The following is a 23324-nucleotide window of genomic DNA, read 5'->3' on the forward strand; positions in this document are numbered from 1 at the left end:
GCGAGCTGGCCTAGGAGGAGCTGGGCTGCCCACCCCGCCCTCTGAAGAGCACAGCCTGCCAATCCAGCAGAATGACCTCTGAGGACCGCCAGGTCTTGCTCCACAGTCTGCCGGCCGAGGCGCGTTGCCATGGCAGCACACACACCTTTGGGGAGGCTGAGCACTGCGCGGGGCTCAGCAGCCAGAGCAGCTCTTCTCAGAAGGCGGAAGGCAGAAGGGGAAGCTCTCGGGAGGGCTCTGCTCAGCCCTCTAGAGGCAGAGTTGGGCCCCAGGAGCAGCCCAAGGAAAAGTCAGCATAGTAACACAACCCTGCCTTTATACTGGATTTTTAGCCTCGATACAGGTTATTCTTGAGGTTTTCTTCTCTGTGTAAGACAGCTTTTCCCCAATAGGAATAAAAATGCACCAAGGGGCCCAGATCAGTAAGTGAAAGCCTTGAAACTCACAGCCAGGGAACAGGGGAAAAATAGATCTAACACAGGAACCCCTAACATTAAGTTTTAGTTTTATTTTGAAAGCACTTACAGCATTTACCATATGCTAGGGACTGATTTAAATGCTTTACAGTCTAACTTATTAAATCCACAAAACAATCATTTAAAGTAGGTCCGGTGATCACCCCCATTTTACAGTTGAAGAAACTAAGGCACAGAGAGGTTAAATGACGCCTAAGGTCACACAGCTGAGAAGTGGCAGAATCAGGACTCCAGCCCAGGTAGTGTGATCCCAGACTTTGTTCTCTTTACTCCTCTGCCCTGCAGCCTCCCTAGGTTTGCAAACCTTGTGAGAACAGAGCAGGAGAAGAGGTGGCCCTTTTCCTACTTGCCTTTCTTCCGGAGGATCTTTTCTACAGAGCAAATGGAGTGCAGCCTGTTCCCTAGTCACATGAGGAGAGAGAGAGAAAGAGAAGATGCGAATGAGGGCACTGTCTGATCGCTTGGATGCTTCTGGAAAAGCCAGCTCTGGCAGGGGCTGAGGCATACCGCAGTGGTTTAGAAACTCCTGCATTTTACTTCCTGAGCCAAAATTCTGAGCTGAATGTTCTTAGAGACTCCCTGAAGACGAGCGTGGCATCAAAATCTCTTTAACCTTCACCTCAGGCAACAACCACCACCAAAGAGCAGCCAGAGCTAAACTTTGGCTTGACACCAAACAGAGCAAGGGAGAAAATGAGTGAGTCAGGATGGCATTTCCGAGCTCTAATGTGAAAGATAATGAGTTGTTTACAGTAAACAAAGGCCCCAGTGGCCTCTTTGTAAATCTCAGTCCTGAGAAAGTATGGCCAGAGCTGCGAGCCCAAACAGGTAACCTGTTAATCCAACCTGTGGAAATATCACCTAGACGGTACAGACACCCAGGGCTGAGATGAGCAGGACAAACTTTGAAGCAAACGAACATGCCACCAACAAACTTATTTTGCAGGCCTATATGTTTGGGGGCTCTGCTGGGCACCTAGAGTATAAACACGAGTAAGAATGCTAGTACTTGTGCTAACGTATGGTGTGCTTGTGCCTGCATAGATGATCTCCAGAGCGGACGGGCAGAGCGTGGTAACAGAGATGACCTGGGGGTGGCTAGGGAACAGCGGTGGGAGGGAGACCACTGCAAACCCTTTATGCCTTGTGAATTTGCTATCAGAGGCACGTTACCCGTATATTACCATGCAAAAAATCAATGAGGCAAGAGGGAGAGACCAATGTGAAGATGTGTAAATAGGCAAGTAAACAGCATGATAAGAGCTCACAGGGGCTTGTTCAGAGTTTTCAGAGGTGGGGAGGATACAGCTCAGTGGTAGAGTATGTGCTTAGCATCCATGAGGTCCTAGGTTCAATCCCCAGTACCTCCTCTAAAAATAAATAAATAAATAAATAAATAAATAAATAAATAAATAAATAAATAAACAAACCTAATTACCTCCATCCCCCACAAAACAACAACAACAAAAACAAAGAGCTTTGGGTTGTAGACCATGGAAGGGCCACAGGAAAGGACTGAATTTACCAATGTGTCTTCCTGGCTTGGGCCACAGTCCGGCCTTTAGCCATAACAGTTACTTCCAAAAGGTCTTACCATGTCCTAGCTAGGAAAAAACAACAACTGTGTGTGTTCTAGTCTTCTTTTCAAACATGTCACAGGAAAAAACTGAAAACTGCTAATTGGACAAGAATGCGGAAGCAGGTGAGGCCACCCAAGGCAGAAGGGATTTTGTCCTTCCATAGGCTTTGGCCTCCTCCCCCCTCCTTCACGGATAAAGGTGACTGTGAGTAACAACCAGTCACCTCGCAAACATACACCTGTCCCCGGCCGGCCCGCCCTGGGCCCAGAGACGTGTCCAGCTGGTCTCGGGCTGATGTGGCCTGCTCACTCTAGCCTAAACCGGCTGAGGAACTAGCCCAAGCCTGAGAACATGGGTGGAGAAAGTAATTTGGGTGGTTTTCAGGATAACAAGTGGACACAGTCAACTTTCTGGTGTGGAGTATTTTTCTTTTCTGGATGATGTCTCGACAGTTTTTAATCCTGATCTCACTTCCCCTCAAATGCTGCTCCCCCCCGCTACCTTCAGGCTTCCTTCCTCCGAAGCCCAGCGAGTCTGCTGGGGAAATAATAATGTGAGAATAGTGATCGTAAATCACGACCCTTACGGAAGGCCTCCGTGGGCTGGGCTAAGTGCTTTACCTGCGTTCTATTTCCTGCCGTCCTCACAAGCCCCCGATGAGGAACGGGCTCTGGCTCTCTTCGTTTTGCGGATGAAGAAACTCAGTCCCAGAGAGACAAATAGCTAGTAAGTGGTGGTGACCAGACCGTGTGGTTACGAGCCCATAACCACTGTGCTAAAAAGACTTTTAAGCATCTGTTGTACTGCCTCTCATAAAGTTAGTTTTAATATTAGCCTAATCCAACTCTATTTAGGAAGGGTAATGTGCTGCCAAAAAATCACTTATGACATGCTAACGCTAAATATAAATGGCTTTTCTATTATCTCTTGTTTGGGGCTATTTAGGCCAAGGCTTCCCTCCAAGGGCCTATAGAAGCAAAGGTTTATATGCATGCATACCATTTGGGCCAACAGGAAATGGGCCCAGCTCTGCTGGCCCAGAGTCAAGGCCCTAAAAAGATCTGCTTATAAAATCAGCATGGAAATGAAAGCAGACCAGGCCCTGGTATTACGCATGCCAAGAACCTCCTTCCAGTTTATTGTCCCTGGGGTGAGGGAGGGGAGGGCACAGCCCCGGGATGAGCATTTTGGAGCTGAGAGCTGAGGGTTTTGTGGGGAGAAGCTGACTTCTAGGTCCCCTTTGGTCATCACCTTGTAATTGTAGAGATGTGTTTAGAGTCCAGAACAAAGAAACTTTCTGACTCCCTTGTTCTGTATTCCCGGTGGTTAATTCCCACCGGGGCTGCACCAGTGGGGGAGGGGTGCTGGCAGTCTTCTCTTCCTTAGCTTGCTGTCATGGTTAATTTTGTGTTGACTAGGCTAAGGATGTCCAGATAGCTGGTAAAACATTGTTTCTGGGTGTGGCTGTCAGGGTGTCTCGGGAAGAGATTAGCACTTGAATCGGTAGACAGAGTTAAGGTCACTCTCCCTGAAGTAGGTGGGCATTATCCAATCGTTGAAGGCCAGAATAGAACAAAAAAGGCATGAAAAAGTGCAAATTTGCTCTTTTCACTTGAGCTGGGACGCCCATCTTCTACTGATGCTCCCAGTTACTGGGCTTTTGGACGTGGATGTGGACTTATGCCATCAGCCACCAGGCACTCAGGCCTTCAGACTCCGACTGAGTTACACCACCAGCTTGCAGATGGCAGGTCTTGAGACTTCTCGGCCTGTATAATCACGTGAGCCAATTCCTATAATATATATACGTTCTGTTTCTCTGGAGAACCCAGACTCATGCCCTGGCTCTCATGGAGTTGCCTTCCTCTGTTAAAATGCTGAAGCTGGAGACCGAGAGACTTCTGGAGCAATAGTCATCTGAGACGCTTTTTCTCTCCTATCACTTCCCTGGCTTCTCGTGCTGAGATGAGGACTAAGCTGCCCCTCGTGCCTGGCCCGCAGACCTTGCAGCACCAGCCCCATAGCAGCAGCTTCTATCCCTGCTGATGCAGACCCAGTGGGCTGGCCAGGTGGTCACCTGCCAACCCTGAAGACATTGGCTCTTTCCCTCTGCCTGGAATGTCCTCCTTACTCCGCTCTCACAACTCCTACCTCTTCACCTTCAACAGCTCAGGGTAAAACCCACCTCCTACTCACCTGCCATTTTGTCTTCCAAGTTCTTTCTATAGTCAATATGTAGCACATTGCTTATGGTTACTACTAACAGTAACAAGGACTCCAGCTATCATTCTTGGAGCGTGGTTTGCCCGGCACTCTCTCATTTACACATTATCTCATTGAAACCTCACAACCACCTTGTGAGGTGGGTGCTGTTATAACTTGCCTCATTTTCCAGAGGAGGAAGCTGAGGCTGGGGAGGTTAAGTGGCTTGCCCTAGGACATAGAGCTAAGAAGTGGTAGAGCTGGGATCTGAACCCAGGTCTCTCAAATCCCAGAGCCATTCTCTGAACCAGTGGGTTTACCTATTCTTTTCCATTAGATTCAGTTGGTTAAAGGAGTCTTTTATCTCTTTTGGACTTTCACCTCCTGATACCCAATACTGGGCTCTGCTTGGAGTGGGCAGTCACCAGATTGATTTCAGTTTGCAGGAGTTCCACTTGCACCATCAGGGCCCGCTGGGCATCAGACTCTGCTTCTCCCTGGCCCTGCGAGGGAGAAGCAAACAGCAAGGTGGCCAGGAGCCAGAAGCAAGAGGCAGCGCCAAGTGTGAGCAATAACCAAGGTGCCTTGTAGTCAGGCACGGGCCCTGAGGCTTCCTGCTGCTCACCTCGCAGCCACATCACACTGGTACGCCTCTGGCAGTGCAGCACCTGCTAATGAGGCAGGGGAAACGAATGACACCGACATCCTGTTCGTGCCTGCCTGCTCGGACAGCTGGGGCATCTATGTGGGAAGATCGCCTTTTCAGATCACTGGATTTCCATGGAAATTAAACTCAGCCAGACATCATCTGCCCCCTTGTGGACTGTGCTTTTCTGACATCTTGGGAAAAGAGAAGGAAATAGTGCAGTCTCTAAAATTCCTGGGAAAATACCATTGCCTGAAAATCTTGAAGGGTCTGGAAACTGTCACTGTGACTTTCATTGACTAGGGGTGGCAGAGTCCCTTATGAGTCTTCTGGGTTCTTCTACCTTTTGACTACGGCTCCAGACAGCACACCTTGCTATTCGTAGTAAAATCCACGTGGCAGGTCTCTGCATCTTTCTGACCTTGTACCTGTCTCCCCTTTTGGTATAGCCATCTCCCAGCAGTCTCCTTTCAAAAACAACAAGTCCTCTTGCTTCTCCTTTTCCCATCTCCACTGCCATCACCCTGGCCTGTCCTAATCCCCTCCCTGTTACAGCAGCCTCTGCACCCACACCTCCCCTGCAGCCCAAGCCTCACACCACTTCGGGGCTAATCAGCCAACACCTCACTTTGCAGATGAGGCTCCCTGCTACCTACAGGGAAAAAGTTCAAAGTCCCCAACCTTCCCCTTGGTCAAGAATACGGATTGATGGCCTATTGTATGCAAAGCACTCCTCAGAAGTCTGCTCCAGTGGATCACAGGGGTGCAATCACACTGGCTATCAACTGTCCCTGTGGGTTGCAACAGGCACATTATACAGGCTCACAAGCATAGAAAACCAATTTATGGCTACCGAAGGGGAAAGTGGGGGCTGGGATGGATAAATTAGGAGTTTGGGATTAGCAGATACACACTACTATATATAAAATAGATACTACTTTATAGCACAGGGAACTATATTCAATACCTTGTAATAACCTATAATGGAAAAGAATCTGAAAAATATATATATATATATAACTGAATCAGTATGCTGTAGACCAGAAATGAACACTTTGTAAATCCACTATACTTCAATTAAAAATAAATAAATAAAAGGCAGAGGTGCCTGCCCAATGGCCCTTGCAGTTTCCAACCACTCATTCCTTCCTGCCTCGCACCTTTGCTCAGGCCACTCCTCTATCTAGATGGTCTTTCTTGTCTTTCTTTACCAAAGAAATCCAATCCAGTCCTCAAGGCTGATCTAGAGTCTCATGCCTGTGGTGGAGGCTCCCCTGACCATCCACCCACAGTGATTGCTGGAGTCATTTGACACTTAACATCTGGATAACTGAAGTGTCTGGACCAGTCACTTGGCACATGTCAGACCTTTTTGCATCCTTAACTTTTATGTTTATATATGGGTCTCCTTAACTTGACTGTTCATCTCATCACCTGGGAAACATTTTCATCCTCCTCAAGAAGCATTTACAAAGTGTCTACTATGTATTTTTAGCAGTGGAAAGTGATGAACCTTTGTGGAGCCTCTCTGAGTTAATAACTAAAAGCTTTCATAAAGATTTCACCGTTTGTCACGAAATGCTACCACTTCCATTTTATTTTTTGACTTAAAATGTAACTTAAATTACCTAATAAATAAATCTAGTCTTATGAAAGTGAAAACATTATAGGTCTGGTTACAGTATTCCTTGCCCACCCCTACCCCTCCTCACTCAAGACCCCTTAGAAATACGGATGAAGACACTGAGGCTCAGAGAAGTGCCACGATGTGCCCAAAGTCACACAGCTAGCGCATGTGGGAATTTTCTGACTCTAGAGCTCTTGTTTCCATTTTTTTCACGCTGCCTCCCGCGAAGGCAAGGACTCTGTTTGTACCTCTCTGTGTCCCGGATGCCCAGCACAGGGCTCTGCACCGAAGCTGGGGTTCTGCAAATGTTTCCATATCAGTGGGCTCCCCTGCAGACAGGTTTCCTCTGCATCAAGGCACTGCCTCCTGAGGCAGGCTATACCGGTCCCACCTGGTTAGTGAAGGCTCAAGTGGCAACTGAGGCCATGCAGGCACCCGGATAGGCGTCCTTCAGCCATCCCTGGGTTCTGTGACATCAGGGACCCCAGAAGTCTCCTTAGGGAGTGATTACAGCGAGACCTTGTAGAGGCAAGTCCAGTGTTGGCCGGGCACTCGCTATGTGGCTACCAGTGTGCCAGGGGTCGCTTGTCATGAGTGGAGAAATATAAAGTATTTTATTGTGGAACCAAGACTTCCCAATACCTCCGACACACTTAGCGAACCAGCCAGCACATATCCAAGTTCTAAATTATGCAAGTGTAGATGATGCTCTGAGGGATCAGGGAGGAAGAGTGTGACCACAGTGGTCAGAGCAGGCTTCTTAGAGGAGGTAAGTTGGCCGGAGAGAGGTGGGGAGCAGCCAGCGTGGAGGGCGCCGCGCTCCCAGCCGCGAGGCTGCAGCGCCCGGCGGAGCAGAGGAGCAGCGCGCCCTCTGCAGGCCGCTGTGAGGAGGCGGCTGAGCCCGGCGAGGCGAATTCGCCACTGGCTGCGGCGGCGGCTGCCGCGCGGCGGGTCTCCCAGCCTGTATCTCTCATCCAGCCTTGCATTTCCAGCGGCTTTCGGTGGCCATCCGGCCCACAGCAGCCGCGTTTTCCCCTCAGGGCATGCCCAGCCCTCTTCTCTCCCAGTTAGTTGCCTTCAGTCGCCCCCGTGGCAGAGGAGGCTTCTCCCTCTGCTTCCCCCTACCCCATCCGCAGCAAAGACTATTGTAGCCAACACGCCGAAAGCGCCCCCTACAACGTTTCCCTTGGGAAAGAAAAACCCCCCAAAATAAAAAACAGCGCCTAAAGGGACGAGGGTGGCGTGCCCCGTGGTCTGTCATTTAACACTTAAGCACATATTCTGTGCCAAGCTCTGTTCCACGTGCCTCGCAAGTACTGACTCATTTAATCCGCACTACAGTGCTGTTCTTGACCCCATTTTACAGCTGAGCAAGCTGAGGCACTGAGCGCTTAGTACCTTGGCCACCGCCTGGCCTCACAGTTGGAAAGAGGCAGCACCATCCTCTTAACCACCACACCAAGGCCTCTCCTGATGCTGCAGACATTGGGTCAGTGCCCCAAAGGCCGACGGTTCCCAGCCCAAGCCACTCCCCATCCTCAGGTCTCCCTGGTCATTTTCTGGGAACCACATCATCCTGCACTGCCTCCTGGCCCTCTCTAAGGGGGCCTCTGCTTTCAGGGTTTTCAGCTGCAGATGCTATATATGGCTTGCCTCAGTTATCCTCATCTGGAAAACAGTAATCATAGCACCTGCATCATAAAGCAGCTGAAAGGATCAAATGAGAGAATCCATACACAATTAGAAGAGTGGCCCACAATAAAAAGCACAAGAAATAACAATAGGTAAGAGACCAAGCCCCTGGTGGAACCCTAGGGGCTTCCCACCCACCTTCAAGAGAGACAGCAAACCCACTTGCCTTCAGAGCAGATCAAAGAGGGTCACATTCACTCTAGGGTTCTCACCGGCTTTCGGTGGCTGGGGCTGTCTTAGAAGCTGGGAACATCAGGCCCAGGCATAGGAGTATGTCTGGTCTAATCAGCCCTAATAAGTCACGTGGGTGTGCAGTTGGTACAGCTTTGATAGCAGCGTCCTCAGGTGCCCCAGTAACATGCCTGTTCCTCTCCCCTTGGAGTGGCCTGAGTCACCTTGTGTGGCAGTCAGTGTTCAGCATTGTCACCATCACAACCAGATACCTATCAAGTACTTACTATGCGGAGGGATCCGTGTTTGGGGTTCATGATCAAATGGGCAGCGTATGTTCACAGGCTGGTAGGAGGACTTGCTGTGGAGGCACACTGATTTTTCACACAAATTTTGGGAGGGGGTTTCCCCAGGCCTGGCGCTCTAGTTCTCTAGCATGGATGCTATAGCAGCAGTACAGAAACCAAGTGATTTCCAAACCCCAGCTGTATCCAGAGCCTCCCTCCAAGCCCAGAGGCTGGGCAAACGATAGATGCCAGACGAGAAGGCCATGTGCAGCTTATTATTGCAGAATCATTCCCTAGGAGCAAGGGGCCAAATCCAGCCAAAAGTCACTCCCACAGATCGATAACCAAAGGAGCCGTGTCCACCTGTTCATTCATTCATCCTCTCATTCATTTCTCCTCCCGATGGACATTTACAGCACATCCGCTGTGTTAAGTTCTCTGCTGTGTGTTAGGAATGTAAAGAGGAACAAGACATAGCCCCTAACAGAGACACACAAGTAAATACTTAGTCATCATACTATGACATAAACATTATAATTCATTGACTTAATTATTTCTTGAATACCTATTATGTGCCAGGCACTGTTCTAGGCACTGGGGATACAACCAGGAATTAAACAGACAACCTACCCGGGCTCATCGAGCTGACATAAATAGACTATGTTAGCAGTTCAAAGGAGAGGGCAAGATAAACAAGTTTCTTCTGCCTAGCACAGGGAACTATATTCAATATCTTGTAATAACCTATAATGAAAAAATATGAAAATGAATATGTGTATATATATTTATGACTGAAACATTATGCTGTACACTGGAAATTGACACACTGTAAACTAACTATACTTTTTTAAAAAACAAAAAAAAAAACAAAAACAAAGGAGAGGGCATTGAGTACCGGCTAGTGAAGAGTGGGAAGGTTCATAGAAGAGGTGTGCTCTCAGCTGGCTCTTGAAGGACTGTACCCGGGCACAGAGGCAGGGAAGGGTAGGCGGGGGTGGCGGGGAGTAACTGCGGGCAAAACTGCCTGCATTTTCAGTAAACAAAGAATGTTGCCTGCCATTCCAGTAAACAATGAACGCTGCCCGCCATCAAGCCATCAGCCGCTGCTGCTGCCTCCGACGGTGAGCCCTGAGGGGAATTCAGGATGGAAAAAAACAGGATACTGGCCCTACATAGTTAAGATGCATATCTAAGGAGTAACTTCAATGAGCTGAGATTCTTGCATCTTGCCATACGTAGAAAAGCACTAAAACCATTCACTTGAGTTATCTGTTTTTGTGATTAGCAGTTATCTTTTGATATTCTACCACATTCCCCCCGACCCCCCAGCAAAAACTCCTATATATCTGATTCCTCCCTTACCTCTTTGGAGCAGTTCCTCAGAGCTACCTGAGAGGCTGCCTCCGGGGCTGTAGTACTCAGTAAGCTCCCTGAACTCGCAGCTTTTAGATTGTGTGTTTTTCTACAGTCCACCTAATAGTACAACAAAGCTTGGAAACAAGTGACTTGGTTTGGGACTTCGGAGCATGCGCAGAAGTAGCAGAACAAGAGGTGCAAGTTACTGTCTCCATAGAAGGTGCAATCAGCTAAAATAGACCGACGCCCAGGTGTCAACATTTTTCTGAGACCCTCCCACCCCTAACCCTGGCGAGAGGTGAGGGGACGCCAAACACCACCTGGTCATGTGGTTGCATTAGTGGAGTTGGGCTTTACCCAAATGGCCCAATAACCCCAGCCTCAAGCAAGTGACCTTAGAAAGGGGCTGAGCATTGTTTGCTAAGAGCCTTCCTTTATAAGGAGAGTCCGTCCTGAAAAACATTAGGAAACTGGAATAAAATCAAATTTAGCTTTAGGTTCAAGTAATTATTCTTGAACAATGATTCTTAACTTGGCTGAAATAGTAAATAACCCGTACTCTAAAAAGGAACTCTAAACAGTGCTTTGGTTATTACAATGTCTATTTAATATTTGTCAAGTGTATTTTATCTGTTGCTATTAGCCAGATTTTGTATTTTAATATATTTCATGACTCAAAATCAATAGTTGGATAGGATCACCTTGAAATTTTCTTTGAAACCTTCTGTCAGGTCAGCCAGCTCACAGTACGTTACCTCACCTCTCTAAGCCTCAGTTTCATCAGCTGTAAAATGGAGTTAATAATAATACCTACCTCTCAGGGCTGCTGACAGAATGAGAAGAGTTAATCCACGCAAAGTGCTTAGCACAACATCTGCCATATAGGAGGTCAAAATAATCATCTCTGATCCTGATTCTGTGTGGTTTTAGAGAAATCACTGGTACTTGGTTGTATTGATTGTTTAATCAGCAGAAGTAGGCTTAACTTAATCCTATCTGTCTAGCTCTAGAAATTCTGAAAAGGGCCACAGCCCTCGGTAGAAGATTTAAGAAATGATATTGTAACCCAAACAAGAAAAGTTGCTTTCCAATTTTCCTTGTGGACAAACTGAGGCACAAACCCATGATGAGGTGTCATGTGACCCAAAACAGAGAAGCCTGAAGCTGAAGTGGGATTACAGTTTCAGTGGCCAAACCCCCAGCTTTCTGTCCTAATTGACAAAGAGCATGCTTTTACCCAGAAGTCCAAGCGCCTTTACCCTCTGACCTTCACTTCTAGGGTAAACCCATTACAAGGCTCAATTTTTATGATAAAGAGACTCCTGAGCCCTAAACTTAACTGCAAATATAACAGGAGATCTTTTGCTTCCAAAGGCCTCAGTGTGCGTTGCCTCTTCCCAGCAGCTTCTTTCCCCAGGGAGCAAAGTCATAGACCTGGGTAATCAGGTCAGGGCCTCATGGATTCCTTGAAATACTACAAGAGCAAAGGGAACTCCAGTGATCATATAGTGCCCCTGGGCTGGCAGGGGAGTGGGGTCTGGGTGTGAGGCAGGACAGATTTATTTTTGATCTTCTCCCTTGAATAATCAGTGATATAAAATAAGTGCTCTTAGAGTTCAGGATTATCACTATAACCACATATTCCCATTCAGTCCATTCCAAAAGTGTCCTCTTGATCTGTGTGTGTGTGTGTGTGAGAGAGAGAGAAATTCTATAGGGCATGTGGGATTTTCTTGAGACTGTTTTAGAAATCTGTAGGTCAGGGATATTTCCGTTACATCAGTCTCCCACGGATGAAATGCAGATCATCCAAAGCATTCCAATAAAACAATAACAGCCATAATAATAGCAAAATGGTGTAAAGCAGGTGCCTTTACACATAGTAACCCCACTGATCTTCACATTGTGCCTACGAGTTAGATATTGTTGCTATCCACGTATGCCTGATGGGGAAACAGGTACAAAGGAGTTAAGTAAAAATTGAACAGTTGTCAAGTGAGAAACTTTGGGATTTGAAAAATGAGACCTCTAGTCCAAAAGGGTCTCGAGCGAGTCCTGAGCAGGAAGATTAGGAGCAGTGGGGAGACCAGGGGATAAGGAAGTCCCAGACCTGGGTCACCCCTCTGCCCTGATGTACAGGGCTGCCTCCAAATTCCTTGTTCTGGTCCAGCTCCACCAGCAGGAGTAGATGCAGGTTTTCTGGGGATATCAGTTTATGTCAGTATATAATTTGGGTGCCCTCTTTAAACAAACACAAACATATTTTACTTTTGAAAATTTTACAAAACTGGATGACCAAATGAATATGTTGCTATCGCCCCTCCCAGAGCTGGGAAGGGGCTCGTGCAAGGAGGGTCTCTGAAGCTGAAGCATCATTAGGTTCAGGGTACATATCTCTCTACCATGAGATATCTGCTCCTCGCCCAGCAGGATACTGGAAGCTCATTTAGACAGAAGAGTTCTCCTTTTCACTCCCAAACATAAGGCCCTCAGAAGTTGATCTGTCAACAGCAGTTTAGCACAGACTTTGCCCTGGTTATGTCTTTATGGCCACAACCATCTCCACTCTGGGAGTGAAAACACTGGAGACCCAATGAAACGTGCCATGTGATTAGTTTCGGCACATTCTCTTAAATTTTGCCATTGCTAAATTTCCTCCCTGCATTACAAAAGTTGCCCAAGGGAATGAAGTCCCAGGACAGATATTTACCACCAAAATGAGACCTCTCTTTGACTGACAGTCATGGAAAAGCCATGGATTAATACTCTTTTCATTTAACTCAGTTGTGTCTTCGAAGAGGGTACAGGGAAAAGACTGCCCAATCTGTTATTTGAGCATTGTTTAGATTTGTTGCTGGGATACCAAAGGCTCTTTTAATTTAAGCCTTTGGCTAAGAAGAGCACCATGCATCTGAACTTGTTCACCTGCACTTAAAACAAATAATGGCTGAAATGAAGGGAAAGCTCCTCCAAACATTTTGAGTGGAACAAGGCATTTTTTGTGTGTCCAGAAATTGCAGCGTCCGATATTTGTTGTCCAAATAAATCTCCACCTGCATACCAAAATGCACATTACACATAATGAGATGAGGCTTTGAAAAGACAGATGTTAATTTTTTCGAGGTAAATCAGATCACCTTTGACCCAAACTCTGAGTGGTAATTTTGCTGCTCAGCTTCTTGGTCCTGAAACTAATGTAAATCTTTACATTTGTAATTTTACTTGCCAATGCCAACCCACCCACACAGTCTGCAAATGACTGTTCTGAGTCAGAGACTATTCACTTATGAATGTGTTAGATATGTTAAAATGTTCTTGGGAAGGATTAAATCACCTAATCCCAGTCCTTTCACAGATTGTGCTTTATGTAAAAATGATGGAGCTAGAGAACATAACTGGAAGGGACTTTAGGGGAGAAACTAAGGTTCTGATGTTAGAAGTGACTTGCCCCCAGGGTCACTCAGCAACCAAAGCTAAAACCGCAAAGGAGAGTGCTGGCTTCCTTTTAGGCTTTTATTACAGGATCACACTTGGAAATCTTTGCTCAGGGTCGAAAAGCTACCCCTTCCCCACCCTCCTGCCTCCCACAGCGTCTGTGAGTCCTGGTACCCCACAGTCTGACGCTGGTCTAAAAGAATCATGCCGTGTTGAATCCAAGCAGTCAGAATATTATTCAGATAAAAACAAATCAACTACTCTTACAACAATATGCATCAATTATTTTTTTGGTTCGATAGACAGGAATGTTCATAATGGTTACTTTTGAGGAGGGGGATTAGGGATGGCAGAGGGAGGACAGGAGATGTCTTTTCTCTACTGCTCAACTTTGATTACCATGTACAGACACTGTGTTAAAAACCTAAAAACAAATTAGAAATCCTATGCTCACAAACTTCACAGGAGAAATGAAATTTACCCCAGGAACACTGATGCTTGAAAATCTATTATCCAGCAACATGGGTGGACCTAGAGATTATCATACTAAGTGAAGTAAGTCAGACGGAGAAAGACAAATATCATAATATCACTTATATTTGGAATCTTAAAAAAGACACTAATGAACTTATTTACAAAACAGAAACAGACTCAGACATAAACAACAAACTTATGGATACCAAAGGGGAACAGGAGGCAGGGATAAATTAGGAGTTTGGGATTAGCAGATACAAACTACTATATATAAAGTAGATAAACAACCAGGTCCTACTGTATAGCACAGGGAACTATATTCAGTAGCTTGTAATAACCTATAATGAAAAAGAATATATACATGTATGGATAACTGAATCACTATACTGTACACCAGAAGCTAACACAACATCGTAAATCAACTATACTTCAATAAAAAAAGAATAAAATCTGTTATCCGGTAAAGCAGTATACTTGAAAATTTTTTCTACCGAACTATCCACAATGGCAGAGGAGGCTGACAGGGTTCCCCCTGGAGTCTGAGGGCAGTGCCAGAAACGGTCCTCTGTACACAAGAACTCTCTTTGCAGCTTTAAAATGCATTCAAATTGTGCAATAGACTCTCTAACATATCTGCATCTCTTTTAATACCAAAATAATGGCTCAAATGACTTACCATCCACGACAACTGCCCCTATGAGGAGACACCCCTGGTTTCTTTCTCCGGCGGTTGGAGCACCCGGACCACACTGCCTCCAGTGATTGAACAGAGTGGCCCCTGGAACGGGGAACGTGGCTGTGTACGTGCTGACCTGTATTCTGGCTCTCTCACCTGGAATTGGGCTTCCCGGATTCTGTTAGGCATTGAATAGTAACAAAACAACGGCATAAATTAGGAGGTTGCTAAGATTGTGTACCATCAATGTTCGCACGAGCATAATGGACATAATGAATGCTATAGCACTATCCTGCACAGCTTGGAGAGATTAAAACCACTTTGTCTTTAAATTAAATTTCAAAAATCATTGAACAACAAGAATAGAAAGAAGAGAGAGAAAAAAACCTCATCTATGTCAGCCACCCAATTGTAGGAGGCCCCACTTCTTGCTTTCTGATCATTAATGCTCGGTCCTAGGTTTATTTTAATAGCTGCTAGCTCTGTGAGTCCACATTTATTGTGATAACTATAAAGGGGGCTTGGGTTCTTGTATTGTGGTTTGCAGCCCTAAGTGGAGAGCCTCTTATCCCCTTTCAGGATCAAATTCTCTGAAGAAGACCTGAGCTGAAGTTTATTTTATATAAATTCTACTCAAAATAGTATGTCTAGGCTGTTGCAGAGAAAGAAAAGAGGGTTTGAATTCATTCTTAAGTAGTTCTCTGCTTGTGCAGATCTTCATTCAACAAAATGGATGCCTAATTGTGAAAAACTCATATTTGGAATGCTTACTAGATGCCAGTCACCATATTGATTGCTGTACATGCTTTGTTACTTCACCCTCACTCCCAACACCTCTAGGAAATACAGCTAGCACTATTACACCCCCATTTTACGGATGAGGAAACTGAGACTCAAGATAAGTGACTCAGCCAAGGCCATACAGGTAAGTAATCAGCAGAGCCCGGATTCAAATCTGGGTACTTCTGTTTCTGGAGCCCCTGAAATCTTAACTGTCTCTTAATAATGATCATAGTTATCATTTATAGACTGTTTATTATGTATGCTCTGTGGTAGATGCTTTGCATACATTCTTTAATCCTTGAAACAACCCTCTGAGGCAGGCATTATTATTATCCCTGTTTTGTAGATGAGGAAAACTGAGGCTTAGAGTAATTAGGTAACACAGTAAGTGGCAGAATCCAGGCTTCTCTGATACCAGTAGAGTTTTAGTTTCTTTTTTAAACAACTTTATTATGGTATCTTTTTTTTTAATTTTAGTCAGTTACAATGTGTCAATTTCTGGTGCACAGCATAATGTCCCAGTCATGCATATATATACATATATTTGTTTTCATATTTTTTCATTAAAGGTTATTATAAGATATTGAATATAGTTCCCTGTGCTATAGTTTTTTAAAATCTATTTTTATATATAGTGGTTAACATTTGCAAATCCCAAACTCCCAAATTTATCCCTTCCCACCCCCTTTCCCCTTAAGTCTGTTTACTATGTATTCAGACACCTTTAACATGCAAACATTGTATATATTTGAGGTAGACAACTTGATGTTTTGTATGTGTATACATTGTGAAGAGTTCTCAACAACTAAGCTATACCATTCAGGTGGTTGGCCAGGGGGCACATAACAAAAATTTCTAGGATGCCCTGGGCATTAATGCCTGCCATGCAGAGCAGCGCCTTAACATGCCAGTGTGCAGTGTTCCTTGGGAATGAGTTTTCCCTGTGTGCATGGCTCACCTATCCTATCACTTTCTACTTTGAATGTTGTGGCTTGACAGCCATGGTGCTTTATTCTTCATTCAAATCTCACGTTACAGGCAAAATCCACTTAATTTCTGAGTCCTAATCAAGAGCTATAGAAATTGCAAACATATTCTCACATGGATCCCAAAAAGAGTTTATTCAAAAGAAACAAGTATCCTCCACTGACTGGGCTTATCATTACTAGCATGTTAGGTAAAACGCAGATGCTCTATTTCCTCTTTGTAAAATGAGTTTTGAGGTCGTGGCAGCTCTCACCATTATCTTTAACAGCACTGCCATCTCAGCACTGTGCCAGCTCTAATCTCTGCTTTGAATAGGATTAAATTAAAATGACTTGAGACAGGTGAAGATGGCTGAGGCAAGGCCACTGGACAAAACTTGCTATCATTACCTCATATTTTACATTTTTTTGTTTACATAAGATGAAATTCATAGAACAATTTTAAAGTGAACAATTTAGCTTGTATTGCTTGACTAATAACCACAAGATACAAAAGGTGGGTACATAGTACTTTCTGGAGAAAGCTCATCAGCTAAGACTGTCCACAGGCAACAGACCAATGGTTTTTGGATGCTCTGGGCTTGAAATTCATTTTGCTAATGTATTGGGAATGCTGATGGATCACACAACCAAGTTATTCTTTGCTAAATGGATGGTTTTAGAAGAAAGTTCTTCATCTTGGGAGATACTGTAGCATTTATTAAACATGAAGCATTTACTCAACTGTAGCACTTACAATTATAAAATGTATTTTTATATGAAAATAAACCACAAACAAAATTGTGTTTCAGATATTTTTTATTTCTTCAAATTTGTTATTTATCAGGAGTGACTGAAATAAAAAATATAATTGGGTCCCATCATCATGGAAATGGCTTTAAGAGAAAACTGGTCCAGTGAATATTATTGCTTCCCATTTCAACCAGTAAGTAGTTGCCATTGATAAATAGACAGCCAACAGTCTGTCAAGAATGCTCAAGATATGTGATATAATACAACATGCCTGTTCACAGAGGGAGAAAAACTAGGAAATAACTTATGTGAACTTCTTGATCTCATCATACAAGACAAGCACAAAAGCACCACCCATGCCTCTGAGGACATTGGACCACGCGCCTTTGAAAAAGGCTTTGGCTCCTTCGTCACGAGCGATCTTCCGCCAGCAGTCAAGCGTGCCTGTGTACATGATATCAGCTGCAAAGAACAAAGACAAGGAGTTGGTGACCCCAGGCTGATGAAAAGGCCCTACGTTTACTAGACTAAACCAGAGCCCCACCTTATCTAAAAGCTAATGTCAGTTCAGAAAAAAATCAACACTTAAACACTGGTGTGGGTAATACTGAAATATCAATCTGGTGACTAGAGAACAGGGGTATGTAGACTAACTCTTAGTAGTCTTAACCTCTAACACCCTCATCATAGGCATCCAAAGGGCCCACTCAGACCTAACTGTGCAGTACACACAGACCAATCAATCCCACCCGCGATCTCCAGACTGACGTTTTTAAAGTCAGGTATCACTAGTTTGTGCCCATGTCCCATATCTATTTTCTGCTCAAGTGGAACTTACTTCCTTTGCGCCCTGACTGCATCATCATGCGGCGACGCACGGTGTCAAACGGATAGGAAGTCAACCCAGCAACCGCTGTGACCGACTGTGCAATCATCCAGCTGATGAAGATATGAGTATTCTTGGGATCTGGAAGCATTCCTGAGAATCGGAAAGAAACACTTTTACCAGAAAGCAGAGTCTTCCTGACTTGTTTTCCACACCCCCCACCCCCAAGATCTCCTCTGTACACAAGGGCTGTACGGGATGACCTTGACTTCCTTCAGCAATTACAAAAAAAAAAAAAAAAAAAAAAGCAAAAAACCCCTTTGGTTCCTGGAAAATTAGGATGGCAAATGATATTTTAACACATTGATCGCCACGTCACCCAAATCTGGGTGACAGTTGTTTCTTCAGGGGTACCTGATTCACAGTGGGCGATCAACATGTTAAATGGTCTCAGAAGAACAGTATCAAAGCACACAACAAACTTACCCTTTGCAGTGTCATAGATACCAAAGTAGGCAGCTCGGTAGATGATAATACCCTGCACAGACACGTTAAAGCCTTGGTATAGGCCCTTAATCCCATCAGATTTGTAGATCTTAACCAGGCAGTCACCAAGGCCTCTGAATTCCCTTTCAGCTCCAGCTTTGCCCACATCAGCTGCTAGACGGGTACGGGCAAAGTCAAGAGGGTACACAAAACACAAGGATGTGGCACCAGCGGCACCACCTGATGCCAGATTCCCTGCAAAGTAGCGCCAAAACTGGGTCCTCTTGTCCACACCACCCAGGAAGATCTGCTTGTATTTATCTTTGAAGGCAAAGTTGAGAGCCTGGGTGGGGAAGTATCTGATGACATTGGCCAGGTTACCACGCCAGAAGGACAGGACTCCCTGCTCCTTGGGGATACGAACCACGCAGTCTATGATGCCCTTGTACTGCTTATCTGCAGTGATTTGCTTGCTGGCATGCTGCACCTGACAGACAAGAAAGAGGCCAACAGGGAGAGTTATAACCATGGAGAAGGGAAAGAAAAGAAAATGTATCATCTCAATTGACACCCTTAAAGGTTAGTTGGCTCCCCTTGCCACATATCTAGTCTTCTACGTCCCACAGGCTGCACTCTCCCAATCCTCTGACGCTTTCACAGGTGGAAGAGATGACCTGTACCATCAGAGACATTATGCCTCCACCCCGTTGGGTGGGGAGGGGGCACCCTCAAGCGAACCCATGACCTTTAGACCTGGGAGAAAGGTCATTACCTCAGACCCACGTTCAGAGGCATTAGGGTGAGTCCCATGTCGGGCGCGGTCACCTGGGTGACCGTGGCCCACGCTTCAGGTCTCTGGAGCGGCTTCCCTCCCGCTCCGGCCCCACTCCTCTCCTGGAGGTGACCCGTCGGCCGCCACCCGTACGCCCGTGCCGGCGCGCCCTCTAGAGCCGGAGCGGGAGAGCGCGCGGCGCAAGAAGCCAGGCCGCGGGGACGCCGCGGCGGCTGCGCGGGGGAGGACGCAGTAGGGCCACGCGCTTCCCGGCGCCGGCTTCCGGCCCGGCCAGGTCGGAGCGCGCCTGCCGGCTGCCGGCTGCGAGGCCGCTCTACCGGCCTCATGGCCTCCCCTAAGCTGTTATCTCCTTGCCGCGACCTTGAGGTCTTCGGTAAGGACAGGTGTCCGTCTTCCCAGTGACGAATTTCAGGCTTTGCCCTTGACCCCAAGGCCTGGGAGCCAGCTACTACCGGGCTGCCCCATCCGAGTTCGCGGCCTCAGGGATGCCCAGGCCCTGGTCTTCCTCCCCGCCCTCCCCCGAGCCCCTACCCCTTCCTAGATCCTTAACTTCAGGCCACTATAAGCACTGCCCTTAAGTTTGCCTTTTGGTCCAACCCTGCGGCCAACCCTGCCCTCACGCTGCCACTTCACTGGTCCGGAGGGTTAGCTGCCCCTGCCCCCAACCCCGGGCACCGTTTCCCGCGCGACCCCTCCCCCCACTTCCTGGTCGGGCTCTCGGATCCCCGGACGTACCTGCAGCAGCAGCTTGACCCGCTCGATGGGCGCTACCGCGGTCTTGGAGATGGCCGCGGCCACTCCACCTGCCAGGAAGTCCTTGGCGAAGGACACAGCGGCATCTGTCATGTTGGAAGGCGAGAGGAAGCGGGCGACTGCAAGAATGGTAAGGGACCAGCTCGGACTCCGAGGCTGTGGGGCGGAGCGAAGCAAATGGCCGATTTATATAGGGGGAGTCGGCGCCCGGGCGGCCGGCGTCGGGGGCGGGCGCCGAGTCCCGGCGCGCGGGGCGGCGGGGCAGCTGAGTGGCTCCGCGCGCGGAGGGAGGAGCCGGGGAGTCGGGCAGGGGCCGCCCTCCGCGCCGCCGGGGCTCGTCCACAGCACCTGACCCGGCCCGAGGAAGGGGCGGCCCCAGGGAGTACCTGGGCCCCGACGCGGGACCCTGGGGGGGGGGTGCCTGGGGCGCAGAGGGACCGGGAAGTCACGGGGTGCCTGGATAAGGGTAGGGCGCAGTATTGAAGGGGACTCCAAAGAACAAAAAACCCCCACCCCCCAAAAAACTTGGTAGTTAAGATAAATACTATTTAATGCAATATAAAAAAATTCATATAGACAAATTACAGCGCGCTGGCCTGTCGCCTGTTTTTGTAAATAAAGTTTACTTGGGGCCCCAGGGCTGGGATGACGGTGAGGCACTTAAGGCAGAGCCCTGCAAGTGCAAGATGGGAGCCTGTCTTTATTTTAAATTTCGAAACGTTGTTCATCATGGGCTTTTGCATGACTTTTGAGCTTTTAAAATAGTGAGTTAAAAAATCATTCATCTTGGTTACTGAGTTGCTTGGCTCCCGTTTACATTTGGCGCCAAGGCCAAGTGCCTCACTCTTCTCACCTTAGACCTGGCGCTGGAGCTTTTGCCGGTGAAGCTAGAGGAAACTGAGGGAGCAGCTGAACTGGGACACTGTCAGCATGCACCAGACCCCGGTTTGCAAATGCTGTTTAACAAAGATCTTGTCAGGAATTGGCAGAGGAGGATCCAAAGGACTTGGCTGGGGTTGGGGAAATTATTTTCGCCGGAAGCCAAAGATACAAGGAAGGTTAAGAGTCTGTGTGAACCAAGTTGGTATTTGGTTCCCTGGACCCCAGGTAAAGTGCTCTTGAATTCGGTAAATTCCTGAAGTCCAGAAAAATTTAGAGGAATCAATAGAATTAGATTGACAGCCATTTTGTCAACGGACAAGTGCTTACCGAGCTCCTTAATCCCTGCACTGGGTAAGCATTTGCCACATGTGTCCTTAAAAACTTACTTTTAACTTGAGTGCAACCCCTCAGATTCAGAACAAGGAGATGAGAGTCATCACAAATCCTGTGTCTAAGTAATCACAACCATGTTTATAAAAGTAAGGATAACTGTTGAAAACTCCAACTGCAGCTGAACCCTAGGTGCCCAGCATGCTGAAAACATAGGTGGTGTACCCCTCACTTTACTTTCTTTTCCCCTCCCATCTTCTCCAGTTCTGCCTCTTAAAGGATCCAATTCTAGGGTTCCTCCAGGAATATCAGGTCCTTCCTCTAAGTATACTTTGCAGTTCGTTAGTCTTCCCAAGGACCCCAGCAATTCGAAGTGATGAGCACACACAGCAAGTGTTCAAAGAAGAGCAATTTTGACTCTAGCTTTGTTGATTCTGGGGCCTATCTTTGACCTGTGTTCGTGAGAGGCCGCTACGTTATCATTAGCTGATTGTAACAGTAATGCAGCTGAATACAGAAATGGCCTTGTGCAGTTTCAGTGGTAGAGTATGTTCTCTGAAATTGATAGTCACTCCTCTAACTCTACAATAAGAGAATTAATAGCTAAAACAAACAAACAAAAATCTATGGAGCATCCTATTTAAAGGGAGGTGGTTTTTAGAATGCATTTCAAAATAAAATTCAAAACCTTTCTAGTTTGACCTTTTGACATTCTGATTAATGCATTTTTATTCAAATATTAATTTCTCTACTCTGCCTCATCATTACTCATGTACCTTTTCCTTCTTTTCAGTGGCCACATCTGCTATTCCCTTTGAGCATGATGGACCTACCATATTCTGTTCCGAAGCTCTTTTACTGTTTCAAGCACCTCCACATTTACTGTTCTGTTAGATTTCTCTCTCTGCACAAAACGATGATCAAATACTTACATAGAATTTGTCCCTTCTGAGTTTTTGGATGCTTAAGTGTAGTTTTACTGAATTGCAATACAAGATGGGTCATTTAAAAGCGACTTCATGTGATGACTTGGTATTTTGCTAAATCAACTGTGAGCTGGAGCTCTCCTGGTTGCCTGTGACCAGGTATACTTCAAGGAGTCAGATGTTCTCAAAAGTGTCAAGGTCATGAAAGGCAAAGAAAGACTGAGGAACTGTCACAGATTAGAGGAGATTAAAGACAATGACGGGTTAATGCAATGTGTGAACCTGGGTTGGATCCTGGACCAGAAAATTGGTGGTACTATTGGTGAAATTTGGATACCGAAATACAGATTAGTTAATAATATTCTACCAATACTATTCTTTTTTTAAAATATATTTTTATTGAAGTATAGTCAGTTTACAATGTTGTGTCAATTTCTGGTGTACAGCACAATACTTCAGTCATATAGGAACATACATAGATTCGTTTTCATATTCTCTTTCACTATAAGTTACTACAAGATATTGAATATAGTTCCCTGTGCTAAACGGTATAAACTTGTTGTTTATTGGATTTTGTGAGAATCCTCCTGTATTTCGAAGTGAGAGACACTCTGCCAGAGTTCAGTAGGCACTCTGTGTGATTCAGTGGGTTTGTAGATGTAATTCTTGGTGTATTTGTGGGAGAAGAAGAGCTGTGTGTCCCTCTGCTCTGCCATTTTGGCTCCTCCTCTCTCTGTGACAGATGCCAATATTATTCTTGTTTACAGTGGTCATGTAAGATGTTAACATTTGGAGAAGCTGAGTGAAGGATACATGGAAATTCTTTACAGTTTTTTTTTGGGGGGGGCAACATTTTTATGTCTGAAAATTAAAAAATTAGAAAGTCAAAAGAAAAAGAAAGAGGGGAAAAAAAGAAACCAGGAGCAAGAGTTCAGGAAAACAGACTCATATTAGTAATAATAATGATAATGTTGGTAATGATATATGGTTAGTCAATTCATTAAAAACGAATTCCTCCAGTGAGACATAGTGGGAGCTCTGTGTTGGTAACTATTATGTTTCTGATAGTTACGTAGAATACATGTATAATTAAGAAAGAGAAACTAAAGCTAAGACAGTGCCTAATAATTCTCAGAAAAAACAAGGAAGAAGTCAGGAATGATCCTTAAGGCTGCAGTTATCTGTGTACCAACACACCCAGAGTA

At 45.9% G+C, this 23324-nt stretch overlaps 1 protein-coding gene across 1 annotated transcript; it reads right to left on the reverse strand.

The window, feature by feature from the left end:
* Positions 1 to 17171: 17171 nt before the first annotated feature.
* On the reverse strand, positions 17172 to 20163 carry SLC25A5 (solute carrier family 25 member 5). Its single transcript, XM_031446281.2, has 4 exons — positions 19964 to 20163; positions 18436 to 18922; positions 17962 to 18102; positions 17172 to 17585 (listed from the first exon to the last, which is right to left on the reverse strand). The coding sequence occupies exons 1-4, from the start codon at positions 20072 to 20074 to the stop codon at positions 17428 to 17430; spliced, it is 897 nt and encodes a 298-aa protein (XP_031302141.2). The 5' UTR covers positions 20075 to 20163; the 3' UTR covers positions 17172 to 17427.
* Positions 20164 to 23324: the final 3161 nt, after the last annotated feature.

The sequence above is a fragment of the Camelus dromedarius genome, chromosome X (assembly GCF_036321535.1).
Source record: "Camelus dromedarius isolate mCamDro1 chromosome X, mCamDro1.pat, whole genome shotgun sequence".
Taxonomy (NCBI): domain Eukaryota; kingdom Metazoa; phylum Chordata; class Mammalia; order Artiodactyla; family Camelidae; genus Camelus; species Camelus dromedarius.